General features: G+C 42.9%; 1 protein-coding gene and 1 long non-coding RNA gene across 8 annotated transcripts in view; one reads left to right on the top strand and one right to left on the bottom strand.

Moving 5' to 3' along the window:
* LOC308646711 overlaps positions 1-23,175 on the bottom strand; it is a 572,715-nt gene that overhangs the window by 533,433 nt on the left and 16,107 nt on the right. Inside the window, exon 4 of one of the 7 annotated variants that reach the window (XR_014021457.1) lies at positions 10,713-10,792. The exons of the other annotated variants lie outside the window; for them this stretch is intronic. This is a non-coding gene — a long non-coding RNA (uncharacterized lncRNA). The remainder of the gene's footprint in view (positions 1-10,712; positions 10,793-23,175) is intronic. 7 annotated transcript variants of the gene reach the window in all.
* The window catches only part of TRPC7 (transient receptor potential cation channel subfamily C member 7), a gene marked incomplete at both ends in the record, with an annotated part of 165,372 nt that overhangs the window by 132,499 nt on the left and 9,698 nt on the right, over positions 1-23,175 (top strand). Inside the window, 3 exons of the mRNA XM_081290001.1 lie at positions 8,606-8,801; positions 21,885-22,106; positions 22,740-22,820. Coding sequence (XP_081146127.1) covers positions 8,606-8,801; positions 21,885-22,106; positions 22,740-22,820 — 499 coding nt within the window. The remainder of the gene's footprint in view (positions 1-8,605; positions 8,802-21,884; positions 22,107-22,739; positions 22,821-23,175) is intronic.

The raw sequence follows: 23,175 nt of genomic DNA, 5'->3' as shown, positions 1-23,175 counted from the left end.
TTTTGTTCTTCTTGGGGATATAAGTTTTGCTTATATCATGGAAGTGAATAGAGAAATAGGATTTGCTTTTTGGAGGTTTTGTAGGAAACTTTGCTGAAATGTAGATATTCCATAAAGCGAGGAATTTCTGATTAGAGATTGTATGGAGTCCCAGAACTGTTAGTATATAGAGAAAGAGAAACAAAAGGTCCTTAGCTCATAGGTGAAATACAGCTGGGAGAGAATACATAGAAAAAAATGCTCTCCTTCTACAGTCACACATGGCTTTACAAAGTTACATTCTGACAATTGCAACATTAAGCAGTTTTATCATTGTACAAATATATAACGCCCTTACACAAACCTAGACAACATAGCCTACCACACATATAGGCCATATGTGACCATTGTCATATATGTATTCCACCATTTGACAGAAATATTGTTATATAACACTTAACTAGACAAATTCATGGAAAATAGGAGAGGTTAGGGGCAATAAAGTGACCCAGAGCGGGGAAGTGGAAAGATTCTCCAATAGAACATGTTAGGCCCCTGCTCTCCCCTGTGAGTGAACTTGGCCTCTCTTATTTAACTCTGATTGCAGATTAATGTGGGCTCCATCCCTCAAAAGATGATCCCAGACAACCTTTTCTATAGACTGTTGTGGAGTCAGCTTCCTAGCAGAGCTGGGTTGACACTTTTATAATCAAAAATAATACCTCTCTTAAGATTGTTCTGTCTCCCCAGGAATTATTTTAATGTAAGGAGTTTCAGCAGTGCTAGGCAAAATTAGAAGCTTCTATTTTCCATGACAGTTATGGAAAATTTCCACATTGTAAAAGGAAGGGATTCATATGGCCACCAGAAGAAGAAAGCACTGATCCAGCCCTGCCTCGCCTATCCAGGTCACAGGCAAGCCAGCTTCTCCTTCCAGTGATCCTGGAGAGTATGGGGCTAGGGGAGAGAATTGTGAAGACCCTGCCCTCATACACCTTCCCCATCCTAGGCCTGTTCTGCCTGCCACCAACTGTCCAACTCTGGAGGCTGAGCTTCACATACTCCTGGCTCAGAGCTGAAATCAAAACTCCAAACAGTCCTGGTAGAGGCAGTGAGAAGCAGGAAGAAGAATCAGCATCATGTGCTGAACAACACGTTATGACAAACACATGTATGTATCTGCCCTCTTATTTAATCCATGCTATGGAATGACAGATACCACTACAGGAAGCCAAGGCATGGAGAGACCCTGGACTTAACTAAGATCACAGAGTCAGGAAGAGGATCCCAGCACAGATCTCTATGATTCAAGACCATCCTCCACCTTCTGACCTGAAATTGACAAGAATGGGAATCCCATAACCCTGTGCTTTTGAGGCAGAGGCTTAGTCTCTTCAAAGGTTGGGTCATTTTCCTGTGCTTCTAAATTCTAAAGAATAGGATACTGAATCCAGATTTTGATTATTGGCAAGAATTTGATGATTCTACATACCTGAGCTATAACTGCAGCCTTTGATTCTCCCCTATGTGAAACAAGTGCTCTACTCCAAAGTGAGTTCATTCATTTAGGGAGCAGCCATTCTATGCCAAGTTCTGGGTTGGGTCCTGGAGTCATGAAGATTAAGAGATTCCTGTCGGGCACAGTAATCCCAGCAGTTTAAGAGGCTAAGACAGGAGGATCAAGAATTCAAAGCCAGCCTCAACAAAAGCAAGGCATAAGCAACTCAGTGAGACCCTGTCTCTAAATAAAAATATCAAATAGGGATGGGGATGAGGCTCAGTGGTCGAGGGCCCCTGAGTTCAGTCCTCCCCCTCCAAAAAAAAAAAAAAATGAGATTCCTTATGCCCCTGGGAACTTGTAGACAAGTGAAGACTGGAAAGGAGGGAAGCAGCAGCTGTAACACCCTGTGACCACTGCAACAGGCCAGAGGAGTTGCTGAACTCCACCTGGCAGCGCCAGGAATGGCTTCATGGAAGGGGTGGCCTGAGGGAGGATTTTGGAGGATGACTAGAGGGCATTCCAGCCTGTGCATGGCATTTTTGAGGAACCACAGGTAGGCAAGAGTGGGGGGATGGCAGAAGACTAAATCGGAGTCCAGAAGGAGCCAGATTATGGAGAGCTAAGTCCTCATTAGGTGTTACAGTCTCCACTAAGGCCTTTTTAAAAACAGGCAGATACACTCAAAGCTGCCTTCACAAAGAATGCTGTCGCAACTGTGTGAAGGACAGGTTGGAAGGGGAAGCTCAAACCTGGCGCTAGCTTGATGATGGGGATTTGGTGGTTAGAACAGCAAAGGCCCCTTTCATCATGACGGTTGCAGTTGTTAGGGAAGACAGGTGTTTATCACATAATTGCAAGAAAGAAGCATGATAACAAATAGAAGAAACAGTCTGCAAGAAAGAAATCTGAAAGAAGAGCAGCTCCAGAGGGACCTGTGCCAGGGAGCCACGTGAAAGAGGATGTGCTGCTGCACTAAGGGAATGGCCATGTGGGCAGGAGAGGTAGAGTGCAAGAATCTGGCCACACAGGGGTGTCCTGCTGGGGCAGCCAAGGCTGGGTTTTGTTGCAAAACTCCCCCAAACCAAGGTCCTATTAATAGAAACCAGGGATAAGTCACCCTGTGGTACATGGAGGACCTGGCTCACTGCCGTCGTCTGTGTGGAGCATGCTGAAAGTGTTCAGAGGTGGGGAACATGGAAGGGCATCAGCCTACTGGGTCTCACAGAGGACAGACTTGTCCCAGGTTCCTACGTCACTGTAGAAACATGGGCACCCTGATTCGGAAGCTCTGCAGGCCAAAACAAAGTGGTTTAGATGTAATATAAGTTCTTATCTTTGTATAACTTTCTAATAAACAGTAAAAATGTAGATTTTCAGAAGATATTAATAAAGTCTGTTACAACAGACATTCTCCTATCATATAGTGCTCACTTATTTGCTCTCTTCATGTTTATTCATGACATGGATTTGAAAAGCCTGGTACCTTTGAGCCTCTGAAACAGGCCGAAAAGCCACAAAGCTTTGAGGAAAGAGACCTAAGGATACATAGAAAACATGCTTCTTTGGATGATGTCTTCTTGGCACGTTCCCAGATGCTTCCCCACATCCTCCATGTTATTCTCAGATGCAGCCTGACAAGGAAGAAATTCCTACCTTTCTTTTTTTTTTTAACTAAAATTCAGTCTAGGATGGAAAGATTTAAACTCATTCTTCAGGAAACTAAACTGCCCAGAGGGGCTCCAGAAAGTGGCAGGAGCCAGATTGCCCATGGCATTAAAGAGTTCAGCCAGGTGATTGGCTTTGATTGTTGGCCATATGGAAGCTAAGAAGGGAAGTGCAAGATCTGATTTCTACTCGTAAAGGATTCTTCTGAGAGTTAACTGTGGGTGTCAGAGGATTTCAGTCAGATCCTAAAGCCTATTGCAATTAAGAGAGAGAGAGAATTTTAAAAACTAGTAGTACTACTAATAATAAAATTCATAAAATTTATTGTGCCATTGGTAAGTACCAGACAGTATTTTATGCAACTCACAAGCATCCTATTAATTCATTTAATCCTTACAAACAATCCTAGAAAACAGATGTTATTATTTTTCTATTTTATCTCCGGGAAAAAAGAGACATAGAGCAGGTACGTTATTTGGCCAAAAACTTAGTCACAAACCCAGGTTTGCCAGGCATCAGAACCCACATATTGACCCATTCATCAGCCATGAAACTAGGATCAGAGAAAAGGAAATCAAAATGTGCATCAGAGATCCATTTATCCACTCAGGCAACAGACATTGAATTTACTAAGTGCCTCCTGGGTGTCAGCCTGTGTATGTAGTCTCAGAGACCAAGAAGGCTTAGCCTCTGGCCCCAAAGAGCTCCCAAACTACTGTGATCATAGCTTGATCCTCAATATAAATGAATCCAGGCTGCTTTGGCATTGCTTCTGTGGCCAGACTCCTCTCCTTCTGGACTGTCTAAATCAAACTCCTTATCCAGGACTGAAGGTAGAACGAGAAGGTGGTTCAGAGGTTAAAACCCTGCAGGGTGACGGGGATGAGGTGCAGACTTCCTTGGGCATTTGGTCATCTCTCCTGACCTTCCTCAAGCCTGACTCATTTGGTCTCTGGGTCTGGCCACTGGGGAAACACAGCCCTCCAATAAGTCTCTTCTCACTCCAGACACCTTCCTCCATCAGCCCAGCTCAGATGGCAGGCAGGCATTGTTTCCCCTGTGACAGAGCTCTAGCGCAGCAGCAGCTATTATCTTCCTAACCCAAGAAACAGCCTTTTGAGGTCTGATCCTCCTGCTTAATTTTAGCCTGCTATGTGCAGATTTGGGTAGGTAACTGAACTGAACTGCTGGGTGGGGAGTGGGGGAGGGAGTCCTGGCATTCTGAAGAAGCAGCAATTTTCATAACAATCTCCCTAAACCCTCGCCTTGTTGATCAGTTTGTTCTCTGAGGCCCATACACAACTGCCTCTTCAGGCAACCTGTTATTAAAGTCTCATTATCCAGGCGAGACAGACCTGGTAGAGAACTGATTACCTTGTCCCTGCTTTCTGCATGACAAATCAGCCCCAACCTTCCCACACATACACACCCCCGCCCAGTCAGAGAAGGGTGAATCATGTTCTATTCAACATCACTCACACGGGCACTTTTCTCTCTTCCTTCATTAGGAGTGCTTCTTATGCCAGGGTGGCCTATTGACTAAACTTCAGTCCCTTCCACTGCCAGCCAAGAGCCAAAAAATAAAAAAACAGCATGGGCTAGAGAAATCAGAAGAAGAATTTGCATGAAATCAAGGGTTTGTGATGATCTTTGCAGATAGGAAAGAAAATGAGGCTTGTTCAGAAAAGTCAATAAGTAGCTGAATTATTAAATTCATTCAGGCCTGCCTGGGTTGAAGCACCTAAGGAGTTGATGGGTTATATGTGTGACTGGGGAAGGCAGAGGCAAACAGAGCAACGTGCTTGTGGTGTCACAGCATTCTCTCACCTTATTAGTCTTTTTTTTTTCAACTGGGACCTACAAAAGGACAAACACATTTGTTCTGGATATCACCATATCCTCATAACCTACTACACAATCAGAATTCAGAAAATAAACAAATGAATCAAAATAGTAGCTATCATTTATTGGGCTATTATTATATATTTTACATATGTTTCTCATTTCATCTTTATAGCAACTGAATAATAAGGTGACATTATGCCCATTTCATAGATGGGTAAATGGAAACTTAAAAGGGCTTACTTGTAACATACCCAAACTCACATAGCCAGTGCATGATGTTGCTGAGATTTGAATCCAGCTATGCACCTTTGCCTTTTTTACTCCCCCAACTACGTCTGTGAAAACACTTGTGATTGACACAGTTGAAGGGATCTGTGACTCTACAGCCAGCATGGGTTGGAGGAAGTGGCTTCCATCCCAGTCAGTAAAAAGCCTCAATTTTAGCCTTGACACCTACTAGATCATGAAAAGGGTGGCTTCATGATAAATATCAGTTAAGCCCATGCCAAGACACTTTCTTCCTTTGCCAGCCCCAGATCTCCCCAGTGACAAGCCTTCTGTCCCATGCCCTATGTTCCATTGCCCCTGAAAATTGTGGATGATGATTAATAGCTAACTCAGAGAGCATACTAATCTCACAGGACACTAGGGCCAGCTCTAGGGCCCGAGTCCTGGGGATCAGCAATGTATTACGAGCTTATTTCCAGGACCAACCTTCTCTCTGAAAATATATATTTGTAGGTCTCCAGGTCAAGGTAACACAAATCTTTTCCCACTTAGCATAGTGAGGCCAAGTTTCATTTATTTCCAGCCACATATTAAAACTAGAAAATGACACCAGCATGGCATGTCACATTAATTGTAAAGCTCCTGTCACTAAAGTTTTTCTTCCCTTTGCTTTCTACAATTATGTCTATCATTTTCATGTTGGTTCTTATAAGAGCTCTTTATGTAAGAAGGACATCATCCATTGTCTGCCTCATGTTTGCAAATACAGATTTTTTTCCTCACTTAATTTTCTGCCTTATAGTTTTCTTATTATGTTTTTGATATAGACAAGTTAATTTTGTGTGGTCATGTCAAGAGGGAAAGGTACAAATGAAAGACCCAACAGACCCAAATGATGAATCTTGCTGTCCTGGGTGATTCAAGCCAATACACCCACCTTTTCTTTAAAGAAGGACTTTGTTACCTCAACTCTTTTTTTTCCTCATAAAAAGGAGGAAACAAGGGTCATAGACACAGTCCCTTCAGAGCATGGAAGAAATTTTTAGAAATGCATAGTTTGGCTAAGAGCTCTTCCTGGCCAGCCGCTGCAGCTGGTTATTTTCATGTCCCCTTGAGTCTGAGCCCCTTATAGTTAGAGTCTCCTAAAGATCATGGTCAAGTCCAAGTCCAGAGGTTAATCTCTAAACAACAGAATAGAAATGAAATAGGTACAAAGTCTGATTGGAAAACAAATAGAAACTGATTATTGTTCCAAGCTAGGTATGTCCTCTGCTGGAGGACCAGGCAGAGGAGGGGCTGAGGCATAGGCTAAGATATTTGTAAGTATTCCTTTACCACAACACACATTGCTTAATGGGCCAGCTCTGCCTCCTTCTGATTATTGACACAGAATGCCTACGTTAGGAGCCAGGGGTAAATCGGTCCTCAGTGGCAAAATTCATGGTGAGAAGCAAACGAGAAAAAAATACATGCTGAAACTAGGCCCATTTTACCTAATCAAAATTCAGAAGGTTTTCCATGGATACGTTCTATAATTGCTTGCCTCCTTAGTGTCAGCCAAAGTTTGTGGGGTGTTCCAAGGTAAGAAAAGGAAAATGAATTTGGGTAAAATATCTCTCTGTCACAAGTATTAGCCATTTTTTTTATATTGTTCATGGCAAGTACAGAGTCCTAAGCCAGCACCTGCTTGGCCAACCCCCTCTAAGTGGTTTTCCACTGAAGGGAACAACCATCAGAGAGACCACATCCCTGCTGTCCCCTCCCATTTTGGGATTTGGGGTTCATCCAGTGGTTTTGGACTCTGGCTGCACTGTTCTCTTCCACTAGAAGGATAACTGGAAGAGTATTTTGCAATAGGAGACAACACTGTAGTGAGTCTTGCCACACAGTGTGTGGCATTGTTTCCCACAAAGCAGGTACTGCATCTCACATAAAGAAACTACTTTTCCACATCTCAGAACAGCTTTAGGATCTCTGCAGACAAGGCTTAGAGACCCGGTCATTACTACAAAACCCATAACCGAATTTCTCCCTGACAACACTGAAATGACTTAATTGTTCCAAAATCACAGCCTGAAAAGAAATCAAAAATGAACACTGACAACACAAACCCAACTTCACCTACCAGTTTTTCCAGACTCTTGGATTCATAGGGAACAAGCCAAACAGCTGGCTAAGCTTACACACACACACACACACACACACACACACACACACTCAGGAGAGCTGTAAATTCATGCAAATCAAGAGTGGATTTTTAGCTCAAGTGACAAGTACTAGTATTTTTATACATCTTGTCAAATAAATATCAATCCTTGAGAGACACTGATTTTTTTTTCTTTTTAAGATCTAGTTAATCCTGGCTTTTTGTGGGTGGAGTGTTAAAAACCTGAAATGTTAAAGTGAAAAAAAGTTTTTTTCTTTCTCATAATGGTAACAAAAATTTGGATGCACAATTAAAGAACTGACTTAGCCATTCGGATGGTACCATCTACTTTGGCATGTTCCAAACCACCAAGGCAAAATCCAGCTTTCTGATGTGTTTGAGGTCATAAATCCGATACATGGGCATAGCCATAAATAGGGACGGTGAAATGTGTTTGGGCTTTAGGCTTAAAATAACTGTATTTCAGTAACTTCATAGTCTCAAAAGAGTCCAAGAACAATATTCTAAAAGTCAGATCTTATCTAAACTGCTGTCAAAGCACATGTAGCATCCACCTGAATGCGCCACAGGGGGAGATTTGTGCAGTTACCTGGTGAATTTTAACAATGTGGACTCCTCGCTTTCATTTCTAATAATTCCATCCTAGTTTAGAAGACTTAATATATGCAGCTAGCCTCAGGTATGTGCAATGGAGGTAAAATTGAGCCTACCACACTGGTGGCCATGAAGCTGATGTGAGCTGTTCTAAGCCAAGTGCCCAGTGAATGCCAGGCCCCAAGGAAACTAGCTCCATCTGTGGACACTGCCCACCTCCCCATGTCACAGCTCTCGCTCCCCTTCACCTGGGGCTGTGTAGACTGAGACAAGATGCTTCAGAGTCTACTGAAGGAACAGGGTGCTTTCCAAGGCTAATAATGCTTTTGAGCAAACATTAGCCCTGGTGTTTAATTTTAGATGTTTAATTAATTACAGCAAGATAAAAATGATACCTCAGTCAGGAGTCCCAATTAATAGATTGAATGGAAAAGAGATTGCCATTTATAATACTCGGAATTTCCAAGTTTTCTTAGAAATCTGCAGATCTCATTATTTCAGAACATATACCCTACCAACCAGCCCCATCCCCATTCCAGGGGGACCACTAAAGTCTGGGCAAGGACAGCATTATTAAAGTGTAAGCCCACTCGGACCTCATAAAAGGATTGTCTGTTTCCTTGTAGGGTTGAAGAAAGTTTTAAAACCTTATTTTGGTCCATATTTGGCTTATCTGAAGTGATCTCGGTGGTGCTGAAATATGACCACAAATTCATTGAGAACATCGGCTACGTTCTCTATGGCGTTTATAACGTCACCATGGTGGTAGTGCTGCTCAACATGCTCATAGCCATGATCAACAACTCCTATCAGGAAATTGAGGTAAGGCCAGCTCATTGAAAATGAACTCTCTCCCTTGGTTAATTGACATTGCTACTTTGAGCAACGTGGGCAATGACGTCAAAAGCCTGTGTCTTATTAAATGTTAAATTGGAACAATAAGCACCAGACATTCTTTGGGGACAGCTCCAAGAAGTGCTTCGAGTCAGTCTGCTGCATGGCATGGCTGGCACCATCACATAAAGGTCCCAATGAAAGCAGAAAGAACTGGGGTCATGAATCATGCCTCTTTGTCATGTGTCCCTCGGGACATCATGCAAGCGGCCCAGAGCACATCAGAATGACTATCTTTCAGCCCACTCCCCATTTGCCTCTCACATGTTGTTTATTAGACACCTACTGTATGCCAAACCTGTGCTAGGCACTAGTAACACAAAGATGACTAAGACACAGTCTTTGCCTTCAGGAGCTATGGCCATCAGCAAATGAAAATGCTGTGGGTCAATGCAACCAGGTGCAGAAAGTGCAAAGCAAAGAGAAAGGACTGTGAGGGAAGGAAGCTTCTAGAGGTGATACTTGATGGTTATTTAAAGATGAAAACAATTTTTCAGACAGATAAAGGAATCAAGAGAAAGTACTGGGGCAATGTGTCCAAAATCTAAAATGCATAAACCATAGGCTTTTGATTGCAGTCTTGTTTAAAGCATCACAAAATTTAAAACAACCTAAATGAGTCTTAATAGGAATTCATAAATAGATTATGATACATCTGAACAACAGGATACTTGTGCAACTTTATATTTTTAAAAAAAGATGAAAATATTCTTGATATGCTGATGGTGGAAGACCCTCAAGTTATAATGTTAAGTGAAAAAATATCAAGTTGCAGAATAATATATGTATTGCTCGTTGTCCTGTAGAAGAGAGTAAGAAAAGGGACTGTACAATCATTTGTGATTGTATTGGCATTTGCAAAAGAAACAAGCCTCTGAGACAGGCCACAAGAAATGCTTGACTGGAGTGCTTGCTGGCAGGGGTCCTCCCTTTCGCTTTTTATCTTCTTATGCTTTGTAAATCACATCATTGTTTTACCTATCATCAAGTTAAATAAAATAAGCTAAAACTTAAAATGCTATTTACTCAGCTATTTCAATTTACTCAGCTATTTCAATTCTAGGAATAGATCCATGCATAAATGTGATCTCACATGGATGTTCACCAAAGGGAAAACTTGGAAATAAACCCTCAGTATGTTAAAATAAACTGTGATATAGTCACACTCTTAAACACTGTATAGAATATTTTATGTACACAGTGAGAAAGACCTTTTTTTACTGACATAAAAAAATCCCTCAGATATTATTAAGTGAAAAAAAATACAAATGGGCAGATCTTATATCCACATACTAATACAAATGCATATATACATAAAGGAAAGGTAGAAAAAGGGAACTTCAAGGATGCTACCACACTCTTGACCAGGGCATCCCCTGGGGGAAGGAGAGAGGAGATTAGTAAGGGAGCTTTTGCTTTTGTTTATATTATAAGAAATGATTATTTGTGTATTAGGAGAAAAAAATAAAGACTGCCCTAGTCTTTATTTGCCAGGGCTTTCACAAAAAAAATCCTACAGACTGGGTAGCCTAAACATCAGGAATTCATTTCCCCCTAGTTCTAGAGACTAGAAGTTCAAGGTGTCCACAGGCATGGTTTCCGTGATGTCTATCTCAAGCTTGCAGACAGCCACCTTCCTGGGGTGTCCTTGAGTGGCCTTTCCACCAACCTGTTGGATTAGGTCCCACCCTTGCGACTTCATTTAACCTTAACCATGTCTTTAAAGGTTCCATCTGTAAATACAGTCACCTTCTAAGATATTGGGGCTTCAACATAGGAGTTTTAAGGGGATACAATTCAGTCCGTAACACACATCCCCCCAAAAAGAGTATTCCAAACCTTAGAAACAGTGTGTCTCAGGACAGGGAGGGGTGAAATTGTGTGCCGGGTTCATCACTGCCAAAGCATAGGATGAGCAACTGAAAGAGACAAGAGGTGAGAGGAAGAGGTGTCCTGGTTCCTGAAGTCTTAGCTGCACCCCAATCCCTACCTGGGGAAAATGTAGCACTGTGCAGATGGACAAACAACATATATTTTTAAAAAGCATTTCAGAAAATTAAGTGGGGGGATCCTGAAGATGGCGGCCAAGGGAGTGCAGCACACCAGTACGCTGCGCCACTGTGCGGGAGAAACACGAGGTGAAATGGCTGAAGGCTACCATGGTGGGAATCCCCAGTGAAATTGAGGTGCTCCAGAATCTAGAGGTCAGAATTCCAGCGCGCGGGATTCGGCTGCAGGGGCTTGGTCGCGGGCGAATTCTCCGCACGGAGGGAAGCAATACTTGGTCGGCGGACCGCCCCGTGGATGGAGTCTGGGACGCGCCCGAGTTAATTAGCTGCGAGGTACCAGAGAGGGATTACAGCAAAGCGGATTCTGCAGGCTCCTGCCAGTGGCACACTGGCCGCGCTGAGTGCTGAATTCCAGTTTTGAAATAGAGGAGACAATCGGTCCAGTTCGATTCCCGACACCGGTCGGAACACGGAGGAGGACTGCAGCCGCCATCATGGAGAGCTGATGCAATCATCCCTGTTTTCTACTGATCTCAGCTCATTCAACTACAGAACAGGTGATTCCAGGCTGGTATTTGCCTGCGTCGCGCAGACAGATCGCTCAGGCTCGGGATTGGAAACTCTGAGGAGAATACTCTTCAGGCCTCACCCCTGGCAAGGCGGGCGCCAGGGCTTTGAGCGGCCAGATTCTAGTTCCCCGGGTTGCTTTGGCCCAGGGCGGGAGATCCTTCTTGGCCCGGGGCTAGGAAACCCGCGGCGACTGTGTCTTTGACCCTGCCCATGTCTGAGCGTACACTGAGCTGGGAGAGGTTGGAGCTGCCAGGCTCCGGCTCCCGGGGCTGCCTGGGCCTGAGGCTGGGGTACCTCTGTGGAGCCTGCTCCGAGCAGAGTGTGGCAGGGATCGGAGAGGCTGGGTTCGTGGCTGCTTGAACCCAGGGCCGCGGAGCCTGCGGGGACCGCGAGCTGAGGCCAGCCACAAGTGAAACTTGCGACGAGGGGCAGCGGGACTCTGTCTCCTGGAACAGTTTTGACCCGGAGCTGGGGAGCCCGCGGGAAGTGCGTCTTAGACTCTGCTCCCAGGGGAGCGTGCACCGAGCAGGGAGAGTTTGGTGCGGCCAGGCTTGGGCACCGAGCAGGGAGAGTCTGGTGCGGCCAGGCTTGGGCTCCCGGGGCGGCTTTGGCCTGGGATTGGGGAACCCGCGGCGGTAGCCCTGAGGAGCCTGCTCCTAGCAGAAAGTGGCGGGGATCGGAGAGACCGGCTCCTGGCTCCCGAAGCGGCTCTGGCTCAGGGTTGGGGATCCTACAGGGACTGCTTCTTGGTCCGGGTCCTGCTGGGTGCTGCGGGGGCCTGGGGGGCAGAGTGGAGCTGCCTCCTGTGCCCAGAGCAGGCTAAGGGTCCCGCCGGTGTGGTATCGCGACACCCCAACTGCAGCTGGGGCCAAGGAGAGTAGCCGCCCACGCCTGGAACAGGACCAGCGACCCGACGGCAGGGTAGCCAAGTCAACCCACTTGGAGTGGAGGCCGTGAAGAGCTGCCGTCTGACCCTGCAAGGTAGGCAGTCCTGTGTCCCACTGGCAGGACAGGCTCGGCAGCCGGCCAGTGTGGTGGACGAGTAGCATCGAGGCAGTCACGTCACACTGGTTGGAGTGGGGGTTGAACAGAGCCGCCGCCAGCATCCGGAAGGAGCCCAGAGACCCGTTGGAGAGGCAGTTAGGTACCCCCACTGGGAGTGGGGGTTGAGCAGAACTGCCGCCCAGGCCCGCAGGGTGGGCAGATCTGAGACCCACTGGCGGAACAGGCTTGGAGGCCGACCAGCGTGGTAGACACGTCACATCAATTGGAGTAGGGGTGGAGAAGAGCTGCTGCCCACGTCCGGATCAGGACCAACGATCCGAGGATGTGGTAGGAACGTCACCGCAATTGGAGTGGGGGCAGAGTAGAGCAGCCACCCGTGCCCGCAGGGCAGGCAGACCTACGACCAACCAGCGTAGTGGATAGATCACCCTGATTAGAGGAGGATCACAGCCACTACCCGCCCTACAAGAGAGATATCCCAAATATACAAGAGCAACATAAATAAACAGGGGGAAAAATTTCAAAAACACAACAGTTTCACGAAGCAGAAAGAAACGCAAGCAACATGAAAAGACAAGGAAAGAAAGGACCACAAGCAATGCAGGTCAACTCAACTCTAGAAGAGGTAATAGCTGCAACAGATGGAATGTCAGATAAAGAGTTCAGGATATACATGCTTCAGATGATCTGGAGTCTCAAGGAAGACATGAGACAGCAAAATCAGACAATGAAAGATCACATTGACAAGGAACTACAGAAACAAATCCAGGAAGTAAAAGATCAATTTCACAGGGAGTTAGAAGTAATAAAAAACAAACAAATAGAAATCCTAGAAATGCAGGAAGCAATAAACCAACTTAAAACCTCAATTGACAATACTACCAGCAGAATAGATCACTTAGAAGATAGAACATCAGACAATGAAGACAAAGTATTTCAACTTGAGAAGAACATAGACAGTTCAGCAAGACTGCTAAGAAACCATGAGCAGAACATCCAAGAGATATGGGATAACATTAAAAGACCAAACTTAAGAGTCATTGGGATACAGGAGGGCACAGAGCTCCAAACCAGAGGAATGAACAATCTATTCAATGAAATAATACGAGAAAACTTCCCAGACTTGAACAATGAAACAGAATCCCATATCCTAGAAGCCTACAGGACGCCAAAAGTGCAAAATCATAAGAGATCCACACCTAGACACATTATAATGAAGATGCCCAACATACAGAATAAGGAGAGAATTTTAAAAGCTACAAGAGAAAGAAAGCAGATTACATTTAGGGGCAAACCAATCAGGATAACAGCTGATCTCTCAACACAGACTCTGAAAGCTAGAAGATCCTGGAATAACATTTTTCAAACACTGAAAGAAAATGGGCTCCAACCAAGAATCATGTATCCGGCGAAATTAAGCTTCAGGATGGAAGATGAAATTAAAACCTTTCACGATAAACAAAAGTTAAAAGAATTTGCAGCTAGAAAACCATCTCTTCAAAAAATCCTTGGCAAAACATTACAGGAAGAGGAAACTGAAAATAACATTGAAAACCATCAGTGGGAGGTAGGACAGTAAAGGAGGGAAAGTAACCAAAGAGGAAAATTAATCAGGTTTAGTAACATAAATAAACAAATATGACTGGAGGAACAAACCAAATCTCAATAATAACCCTAAATGTTAATGGCTTAAACTCACCAATTAAGAGACACAGGCTAGTCGAATGGATCACAAAACAAGATCCAACAATATGTTGCCTACAGGAGACGCATTTGATAGGAAAAGATATACATAGACTGAAGGTGAAAGGCTGGGAAAAATCATTCCACTCATATGGACTGCGGAAACAAGCAGGAGTGTCCATACTCATATCAAACAAAATAGATTTCAAGCCAAAGTTAATCAAAAAGGATAAAGAGGGACACTGCATACTGCTCAAGGGAACCATACACCAACAAGACATAACAATCATAAATATATATGCCCCAAACAATGGTGCAGCTACGTTCATCAAGCAAACTCTTCTCAAGTACAAGAGTCTAATAGACCACCATACAATAATCATGGGAGACTTCAACACACCTCTCTCACCACTGGACAGATCTTCCAAACAAAAGTTAAATAAGGAAACTATAGAACTCAACAACACAATTAACAACCTAGACTTAATTGAAATATATAGAATATACCACCCAACATCAAGTAGTTACACATTTTTCTCAGCAGCACATGGATCCTTCACAAAAATAGATCATATATTATGTCACAGGACAACTCTTAGACAATATAAAGGAGTAGAAATAATACCATGCATCCTATCTGATCATAATGGAATGAAACTGAAAATCAACGATAAAAGAAGGAAGGAAAAATCATGCATCACGTGGAGAATGAACAATAGGTTACTGAATGATCAATGGGTCATAGAAGACATCAAGGAGGAAATTAAAAAATTCTTAGAGATAAATGAAAACACAGACACAACATATCGGAATCTATGGGACACATTGAAAGCAGTTTTAAGAGGAAAATTCATTGCTTGGAGCGCATTCCTTAAAAAAAGAAAAAACCAACAAATAAACGATCTCATATATCATCTCAAAATCCTAGAAAAAGAAGAGCAAAATAACAGCAAAAGAAGTAGAAGGCAAGAAATAATTAAAATCAGAACTGAAATTAATGAAATTGAAACAAAAGAAACAATTGAAAAAATTGACAAAACCAAAAGTTGGTTCTTTGAAAAAATAAATAAAATTGACAGACCCTTAGCCATGCTAACGAAGAGAAGAAGAGAGAGAACCCAAATTACTAGCATACGGGATGAAAAAGGCAATATCACAACAGACACTTCAGAAATACAGAAGATAATCAGAAATTACTTTGAATCCTTATACTCCAATAAAATAGAAGATAGTGAAGGCATCGATAAATTTCTTAAGTCATATGATCTGCCCAGATTGAGTCAGGAAGATATAGACAACCTAAACAGACCAATAACAATAGAGGAAATAGAAGAAACCATCAAAAGACTACCAACTAAGAAAAGCCCAGGACCGGATGGGTATACAGCAGAATTTTACAAAACCTTTAAAGAGGAACTAACACCAATACTTTTCAAGTTATTTCAGGAAATAGAAAAAGAGGGAGAACTTCCAAATACATTCTACGAGGCCAACATCACCCTGATTCCTAAACCAGACAAAGACACTTCAAAGAAAGAAAACTACAGACCAATATCTCTAATGAACCTAGATGCAAAAATCCTCAATAAAATTCTGGCGAATCGGATTCAAAAACATATCAAAAAAATTATACACCATGATCAAGTAGGATTCATCCCTGGGATGCAAGGCTGGTTCAATATACGGAAATCAATAAATGTTATTCACCACATCAATAGACTTAAAAATAAGAACCATATGATCATCTCGATAGATGCAGAAAAGGCATTCGACAAAGTACAGCATCCCTTTATGTTCAAAACTCTAGAAAAATTAGGGATAACAGGATCATACCTCAACATTGTTAAAGCAATCTATGATAAGCCACAGGCCAGCATCATTCTGAATGGAGAAAAATTGAAGGCATTCCCTCTAAGATCTGGTACAAGACAGGGATGCCCTCTCTCACCACTTCTGTTCAACATAGTCCTCGAAACACTGGCCAGAGCAATTAGACAGACGAAAGAAATTAAAGGCATAAAAATAGGAAAAGAAGAACTTAAATTATCACTATTTGCAGACGATATGATTCTATACCTAACAGACCCAAAAGGGTCTACAAAGAAACTATTAGAGTTGATAAATGAATTCAGCAAAGTGGCAGGATATAAAATCAACACGCATAAATCAAATGCATTCCTGTATATCAGCGACAAATCCTCTGAAACGGAAATGAGGACAACTACTCCATTCACAATATCCCCCCAAAAAATAAAATACCTGGGAATCAACCTAACAAAAGAGGTGAAAGACCTATACAATGAAAACTACAGAACCCTAAAAAGAGACATAGAAGAAGACCTCAGAAGATGGAAAAATATACCCTGCTCATGGATAGGCAGAACTAACATCATCAAAATGGCAATATTACCAAAAGTTCTCTATAAGTTCAATGCTATCCCAATCAAAATCCCAACAGCATTTCTTGTGGAAATAGATAAAACAATCAGGAAATTCATATGGAATAATAAAAGACCCAGAATAGCAAAAACAGTGCTAAGCAGGAAGTGTGAATCAGGCGGTATAGCGATACCAGACTTCAAACTATACTACAGAGCAATAGTAACAAAAACAGCATGGTACTGGTACCAAAACAGGCGAGTGGACCAATGGTACAGAATAGAAGACACAGTAACCAATCCGCAAAACTACAACTATCTTATACTTGATAAAAGGGCTAAAAGCATGCAATGGAGGAAGGATAGCATCTTCAACAAATGGTGCTGGGAAAACTGGAAATCCATTTGCATAAAAATGAAACTGAATCCCTTTCTCTCACCATGCACAAAAGTTAACTCAAAATGGATCAAGGAGCTCGATATTAAATCAGAGACACGGCGTCTGATAGAAGAAAAAGTCGGCTATGATCTACATACTGTGGGGTCAGACCCCAAATTCCTCAATAGGACACCCATAGCGCAAGAGTTAACAACCAGAATCAACAAATGGGACTTACTCAAACTAAAAAGTTTTCTCTCAACAAAAGAAACAATAAGAGAGATAAACAGGGAGCCTACATCCTGGGAACAAATCTTTACCCCACACACTTCAGATAGAGCCCTAATATCCAGAGTATACAAAGAACTCAAAAAATTAGATAATAAGATAACAAATAACCCAATCAACAAATGGGCCAAGGACCTGAACAGACACTTCTCGGAGGAGGACATACAATCAATCAACAAGTACATGAAAAAATGCTCAACATCGCTAGCAGTCAGAGAAATGCAAATCAAAACCACCCTAAGATACCATCTCACTCCAGTAAGATTGGCAGCCATTAAGAAGTCCAACAACAACAAGTGCTGGCGAGGATGCGGGGAAATGGGTACACTTGTTCATTGTTGGTGGGACTGCAAAATGGTGCAGCCAATTTGGAAAGCAGTATGGAGATTTCTTGGAAAGCTGGGAATGGAACCACCATTTGACCCAGCTATTCCCCTTCTCGGTCTATTCCCTAAAGACCTAACAAGAGCATGCTACAGGGACACTGCTATATCGATGTTCATAGCAGCACAATTCACAATAGCAAGATTGTGGAACCAACCTAGAAGCCCTTCAATAGATGAATGGATTAAAAAATGTGGCATTTATACACAATGGAGTATTACTCTGCAATAAGAAATGACAAAATCATAGAATTTGGAGGGAAATGGATGGCATTAGAGCAGATTATGCTAAGTGAAGCTAGCCAATCCTTAAAAAACAAATGTCAAATGTCTTCTTTGATATAAGGGGAGTAACCAAGGACAGGGTAGAGACGAAGAGCTGGAGAAGAAGAATAACATTAAACAGAGATGATAGGCGGGAGGGAAAGTGAAAGTTAAGGGAAATTGCATGGAATTGGAAGGTGAGCCTCAGGGTTATACACAATTACATATAAGAGGAAAGGAGGAGTAGGAGAAAAATTATATAAGTGGAAGAAACGATTTATAGTAGAGGGGATGGAGAGAGAGAAGGGGAGGGGAGGGGAGGGGAGGGGTGAGGGGACAGTGGAGAATGGGATAGACAGCAGAATACATCAGTCACTAGAAAGGCAATTTGTAAATCAATGGAAATGTAACTGATGTGACACAGCAATCTGTATACGGGGTAAAAATGGGAGTTCATAACCCACTTGAATCAATCTGTGAAATATGGTATATTAAGAACTATGTAATGTTTTGAACAACCAACAATAAAATTAAAATAAAAAAAATAAAATAAAAAAATTAAAAAAATTTTAAAAAAAAGCATTTCATATATTTGTCACCTATGTGGATAACAAGCTATTTCTAACCAGTCCTCTGTCCTTCTGGGCCTCAGTTTCTCCACATATAAAAGAAAAACAGATGGCACCAGGAAAATCTGTGGGTATTTGTACCACTCACAGGACAGCTGCCATCCTAACGAGCAAGTCAGCTTCAGTCCTAATGACTGAGGCATGGGAAGTCCCATGATTGTCTGAGATGCCCCTCAACTTAGGGCAGTAATGGGCCAGCTACAGCTGTGCTGTCGTTTCCCTTGCATGAATGTTGCCTGAGATGGAGAGAACACACTGCAGCACCACATCTCTCCTGGGAGCTCTGAACTTCTCCTCTGCCAGGGGAGAGCACACGTCCTCACCTGCCTCACTGAACCATGACAAATGCCAGGGATTCTTGGCCACATTTAGCTCTGATGAAATGAATAGCTGCAAATTCTTCCATGTGAAATTCTTCTGTACCTGCGCCTGCCACCCAACCCTGCCACCCGACCCTCCCACCGGAGCAGGAAAGGCCTTCTCCTCCTGGAGTGGCCCTGCCTGGCTGGGGCTCCCTCCCTCCTGCACTGTTATTCCTCCTCTGCATGATACATCTGCCCAGCCTGGCCTGTGTCTTCACCCTCTTCCTTTCTACCTAATCCTTCCTATCAGCATTTAAACATGTCCCTTGATCTTTAAAAACAAAAACAAAAACAAAAACAAAAAAAAAACAATAACAACTAAAAAAAAAAATCCTCCCTGGATTTTTACTTTGAGCTCTCAGCTGCTATTTCCCCTGTTCTTTATTGCCAACCTTCTCCAGAGTTGTTTACGCTTCTCTCTGCCTCTCCCACTTGTTAACTCCTACTCATTTTCTATCCCAAGCATCCCTACTTGACCTGGCTGAGAACTGCTCAGCTCTAACAGCAGCCATGGGGCAGCCTTCCCAGGCTCAGGCCAGGTCAGGGCCAGTATGAAATCCTCCCACTGATCTAGCACATCTCTCTGTCAAAGGCATTTTAACAAATGCGTCATTGGCCATACCAGATGTTCCACCAGGGTGTGTTCTTCCCTAGCACTGGCCAGGCCCAGGGTAGGTGCTCAATAAATGTTTGCTAAATGACTAAAGGTTGAAGACTAGGCCTGTGATGGGCTATGGAAATAAAAATAATATTACCTGAGAGCTTACTCAGTGGCTGGCACTGTTAAATGTCTTTTTTGCATCAATTTCCTTAATCTCACAACCACCTATGAGTTAAGTACTATTATTCTCATTTTGCAATGAGGTAACTGAGGCCTAGAATCAGCTGCCATGTTTTCACAACTAGAAAGGAGCAGAGGCAGGATTTGAACCCAAGCAGATTCGACAGCCCATGCTCTTACCACTATACCACCCATCCTCTCAGTAAATATATTCCAGTATACTGTTAGACGAGGAATGACCCAGCCCTCACAAAGTTTCCAGACTAAAGACCCACATAGGATGATGCTGAGTAGACGAGGCCAAGTGTTGACCCTCAATAAAAGCAAAGAGGTTGAGCCTGCTAGTTATGACCTCATACCTTCATGGTGCATCCCAGAAGCCTCCTGTGGACACTTGCTGGCCTCATAGCCCTTTGGAGAGTAGCCATTGCCTGTGGAACCAAGTATACCCACCCCAAGACTCTGTGAGGGAACTGTGATGTCTTCATTTTCTGTATAAGCAAGCTCAAGACACCCAAAGTCACACAGCTAATAAAGGGTTTTGAAACAAGATCTATTGTTTCTTATTCTGAACCCTATCCTCAAATGAGTGAGATCATGAATAATTAAAAATGTATATTTAAAAAAATCCTCAAATCCTATCCTTTGTTCTGGCCTTTAACTTCTCTCTTAGGACAGAGGTTTCAGGAGCCTATCTATAGGAAAAAATATACCGCTGCCCTTCAGGGAGCCACTGAGCATTCTGGGATTGACACCAAGTCAAAAAAAATATTCATTTTTAATCTAACCCCCCCTCCCCCAGAGAAGAGAATACAGCTGGATTACCTCCTACAAACATGGTCAGGCTTTGCTCCCCTTGAATGACGTATGCTAGATCTCTTAACATGCCGCCCCCAGCACTGCTCTGACCAATAAGGAATATGCTTTTTTAGCATACACTGTATTGTCCAATGTGGTAGCTCACTAATCACATTTATCTAAAGAGCACTTGAAATGAGGCTAGTCCAGACTGAGATGTGCTCTAAGTATAAAATCCATGCCAGATATCAAAACTTAGTATGCAAAGAAAATGGAAAGCTATCTCATGAATTTTTTTCTGGTGGTGCCAGGGATTACACCCATCCTTTGGGCATGATATGCATACATTCTACCACTGAGCAATATTTTTATAATGATTACTTGTTGAAATGACAATATTTTAAATCTATTAGATTAAATAAAGTATATCAGTGAAACTAATTTTACCTGTTCCATTTTGTTTTTTATAATATGGCCTGTAGAAAACTTAAACTTTAAATGGCTCACTTTCACAGCTCACGATACATTCTTTTTTATTTATTCTAATTTGTTATATATGACAGCAGAATGCATTACAATTCATATTACACATAGAACACAATTTTTAATATCTCTAGTTGTACACAAAGCAGAGTCACACCATTCATGTCTTCATACATGTACTTAGGGTAATGATATCCATCTCATTCCACCGTCTTTTCCATCCTCATGCCCCCTCCTTTCCCCTCCCACCTCTTTGTCCTATCTAGAGTTTGTCTAATCCTCCCATGCTCCCCACTCCAAGCCCATTGTGAATCAGCATCCTTATATCAGACAAAACATTCAGTATTTGGCTTTTGGGGATTGGCTAACTTCACTTAGCATTATATTTTCCAACTCTATCCATTTGCCTGCAAATGCCATGATTTTATTTTCTTTTAATGCTGAATAATATTCCACTGTGTATGTATACCACATTTTCTTCATCCATTCATCTACTGAAGGGCATCTATGTTGGTTCCACAGTTTAGCTATTGTGAATTCACAATACATTTCTATTGGGCAGCACTTCTGTAAACAATCAACAAATACCTTGATGCTGTGCTAGTTGGTGAATCTGCCAACGGAACTGTAAAAATTAATGGATAGCAAGATGACGTGGCAGGGAGAAAAGTTCTTTGGTAAGCTGCAAGGGGAGAATGTTGGTGAAAAGACTCCATAGGAAATAGGGGAGGGTGGCATACACTGGCCAAGGCTCTTCCACCATGCAGAATTCCAAGGAGGTAGGTGGAGAGCTTTAAGACTGATGAATGCAGGTGGTCTTAGAGAGAACAAGCCCCATCTTTATGGCATCTGTAGAGACGGTGAAATCCACAAGAGCTCAAGAGCCCTGTTTAGAAGTCTGTTCTCAGAATGCGTAGACTGTATCTCCGCTCCTCACACTGAGCTCCGTTGTTAGGTCCTGGCCTTTGATGGCGTATCATTGATTCTTTTGTTCCACAGGAGGATGCAGATGTGGAATGGAAATTTGCCCGAGCAAAACTCTGGCTGTCTTACTTTGATGAAGGAAGAACTCTACCTGCTCCTTTTAATCTAGTGCCAAGTCCTAAATCATTTTATTATCTCATAATGAGAATCAAGATGTGCCTCATAAAACTCTGCAAATCTAAGGCCAAAAGTTGTGAAAATGACCTTGAAATGGGCATGCTGAATTCCAAATTCAGGGTAGGTAGCATCTGGTTTATGGGACTAGAAAAAGCATCAGGTTGGGGGAGGGAGTTGTGTGTGTTCAGTTTGGATAGTGGCCCCTAACACAAGGGAAGCCTGGAGCTGTGAAGGGCTAGTGTCTTTTAGAATCTACTGAGCACACCCACAGAGGCTACCTGCAGTACTGTCCCTTCTCCCTTGGAGAGTGCTCTGCTGGGGACCTAGCACACTTCCTGCTGCCTGCAGTGTGGCTGAGCCATGACCCCAGTGACAGGGACTCTTCAGTGGACTTGGAAATGGAATAGCTTTCCCCAGAAAGTATCTAAAGAATGGTCTCTGGGCAAGTTTCCCTACCCACTCTCCCTTCCTGTAGATTCTCAATGACCATTAGCAGAAGCTCTGAGGAGTCCTAGAGAAAAGATACCCACATAACTTTAACTTAGAGCTTCCCGAATCTGGTTGACCAGACAACATTCTGTAACCCTTGTGAACATCCCATAGAACTAAAGTTCCCAGGAATAGTGCTCTATAAAGCCAAGCAGCCGGGGCAAATCGGCTTCCAGAAGGTTCCTATAGAGTCACCCCATATGTGGATATTGTTCATTCAAATCCTGCCATAAGTGTATATATGTTTTGTTTTGTTTTTTCCAGAAGACTCGTTACCAGGCTGGCATGAGGAATTCTGAAAACCTGACAGCAAATAACACTTTCAGCAAGCCCACCAGATACCAGGTAACCACCCTTTCACAAGCACAGGCAGGAGCACACACCACAAAGACACAGATTTAGTCACAGGACTATGTCATGCCCTCAGAGCACAGCTCCCTGCCTTCCTTCCTTTACTGATCAAATATTTATTGAGTGCCTGCTACATGCCAGGCACTGTGCTGCTTACTGAGAGTACAGATGTGGTTCCTACCTTACGGCACCTCCAGGCTGGCTAGTGACAGGAGAGACAATGAATGAGTAAACACACAGATAAGGATATGCCATCAAAATGACTAAAGAGCCTAGAGGAAAAGAATAGGGTTTAAAATAGAGAAAACTAGGGAAACCCTAATTGAAAGGGCATCTTCAAGGAGAGGAC

The sequence above is a fragment of the Spermophilus citellus genome (genome assembly GCF_964194105.1).
Source record: "Spermophilus citellus genome assembly, chromosome: 1".
NCBI lineage: Eukaryota > Metazoa > Chordata > Mammalia > Rodentia > Sciuridae > Spermophilus > Spermophilus citellus.
This window is presented reverse-complemented; position numbering and strand designations above follow the sequence as displayed.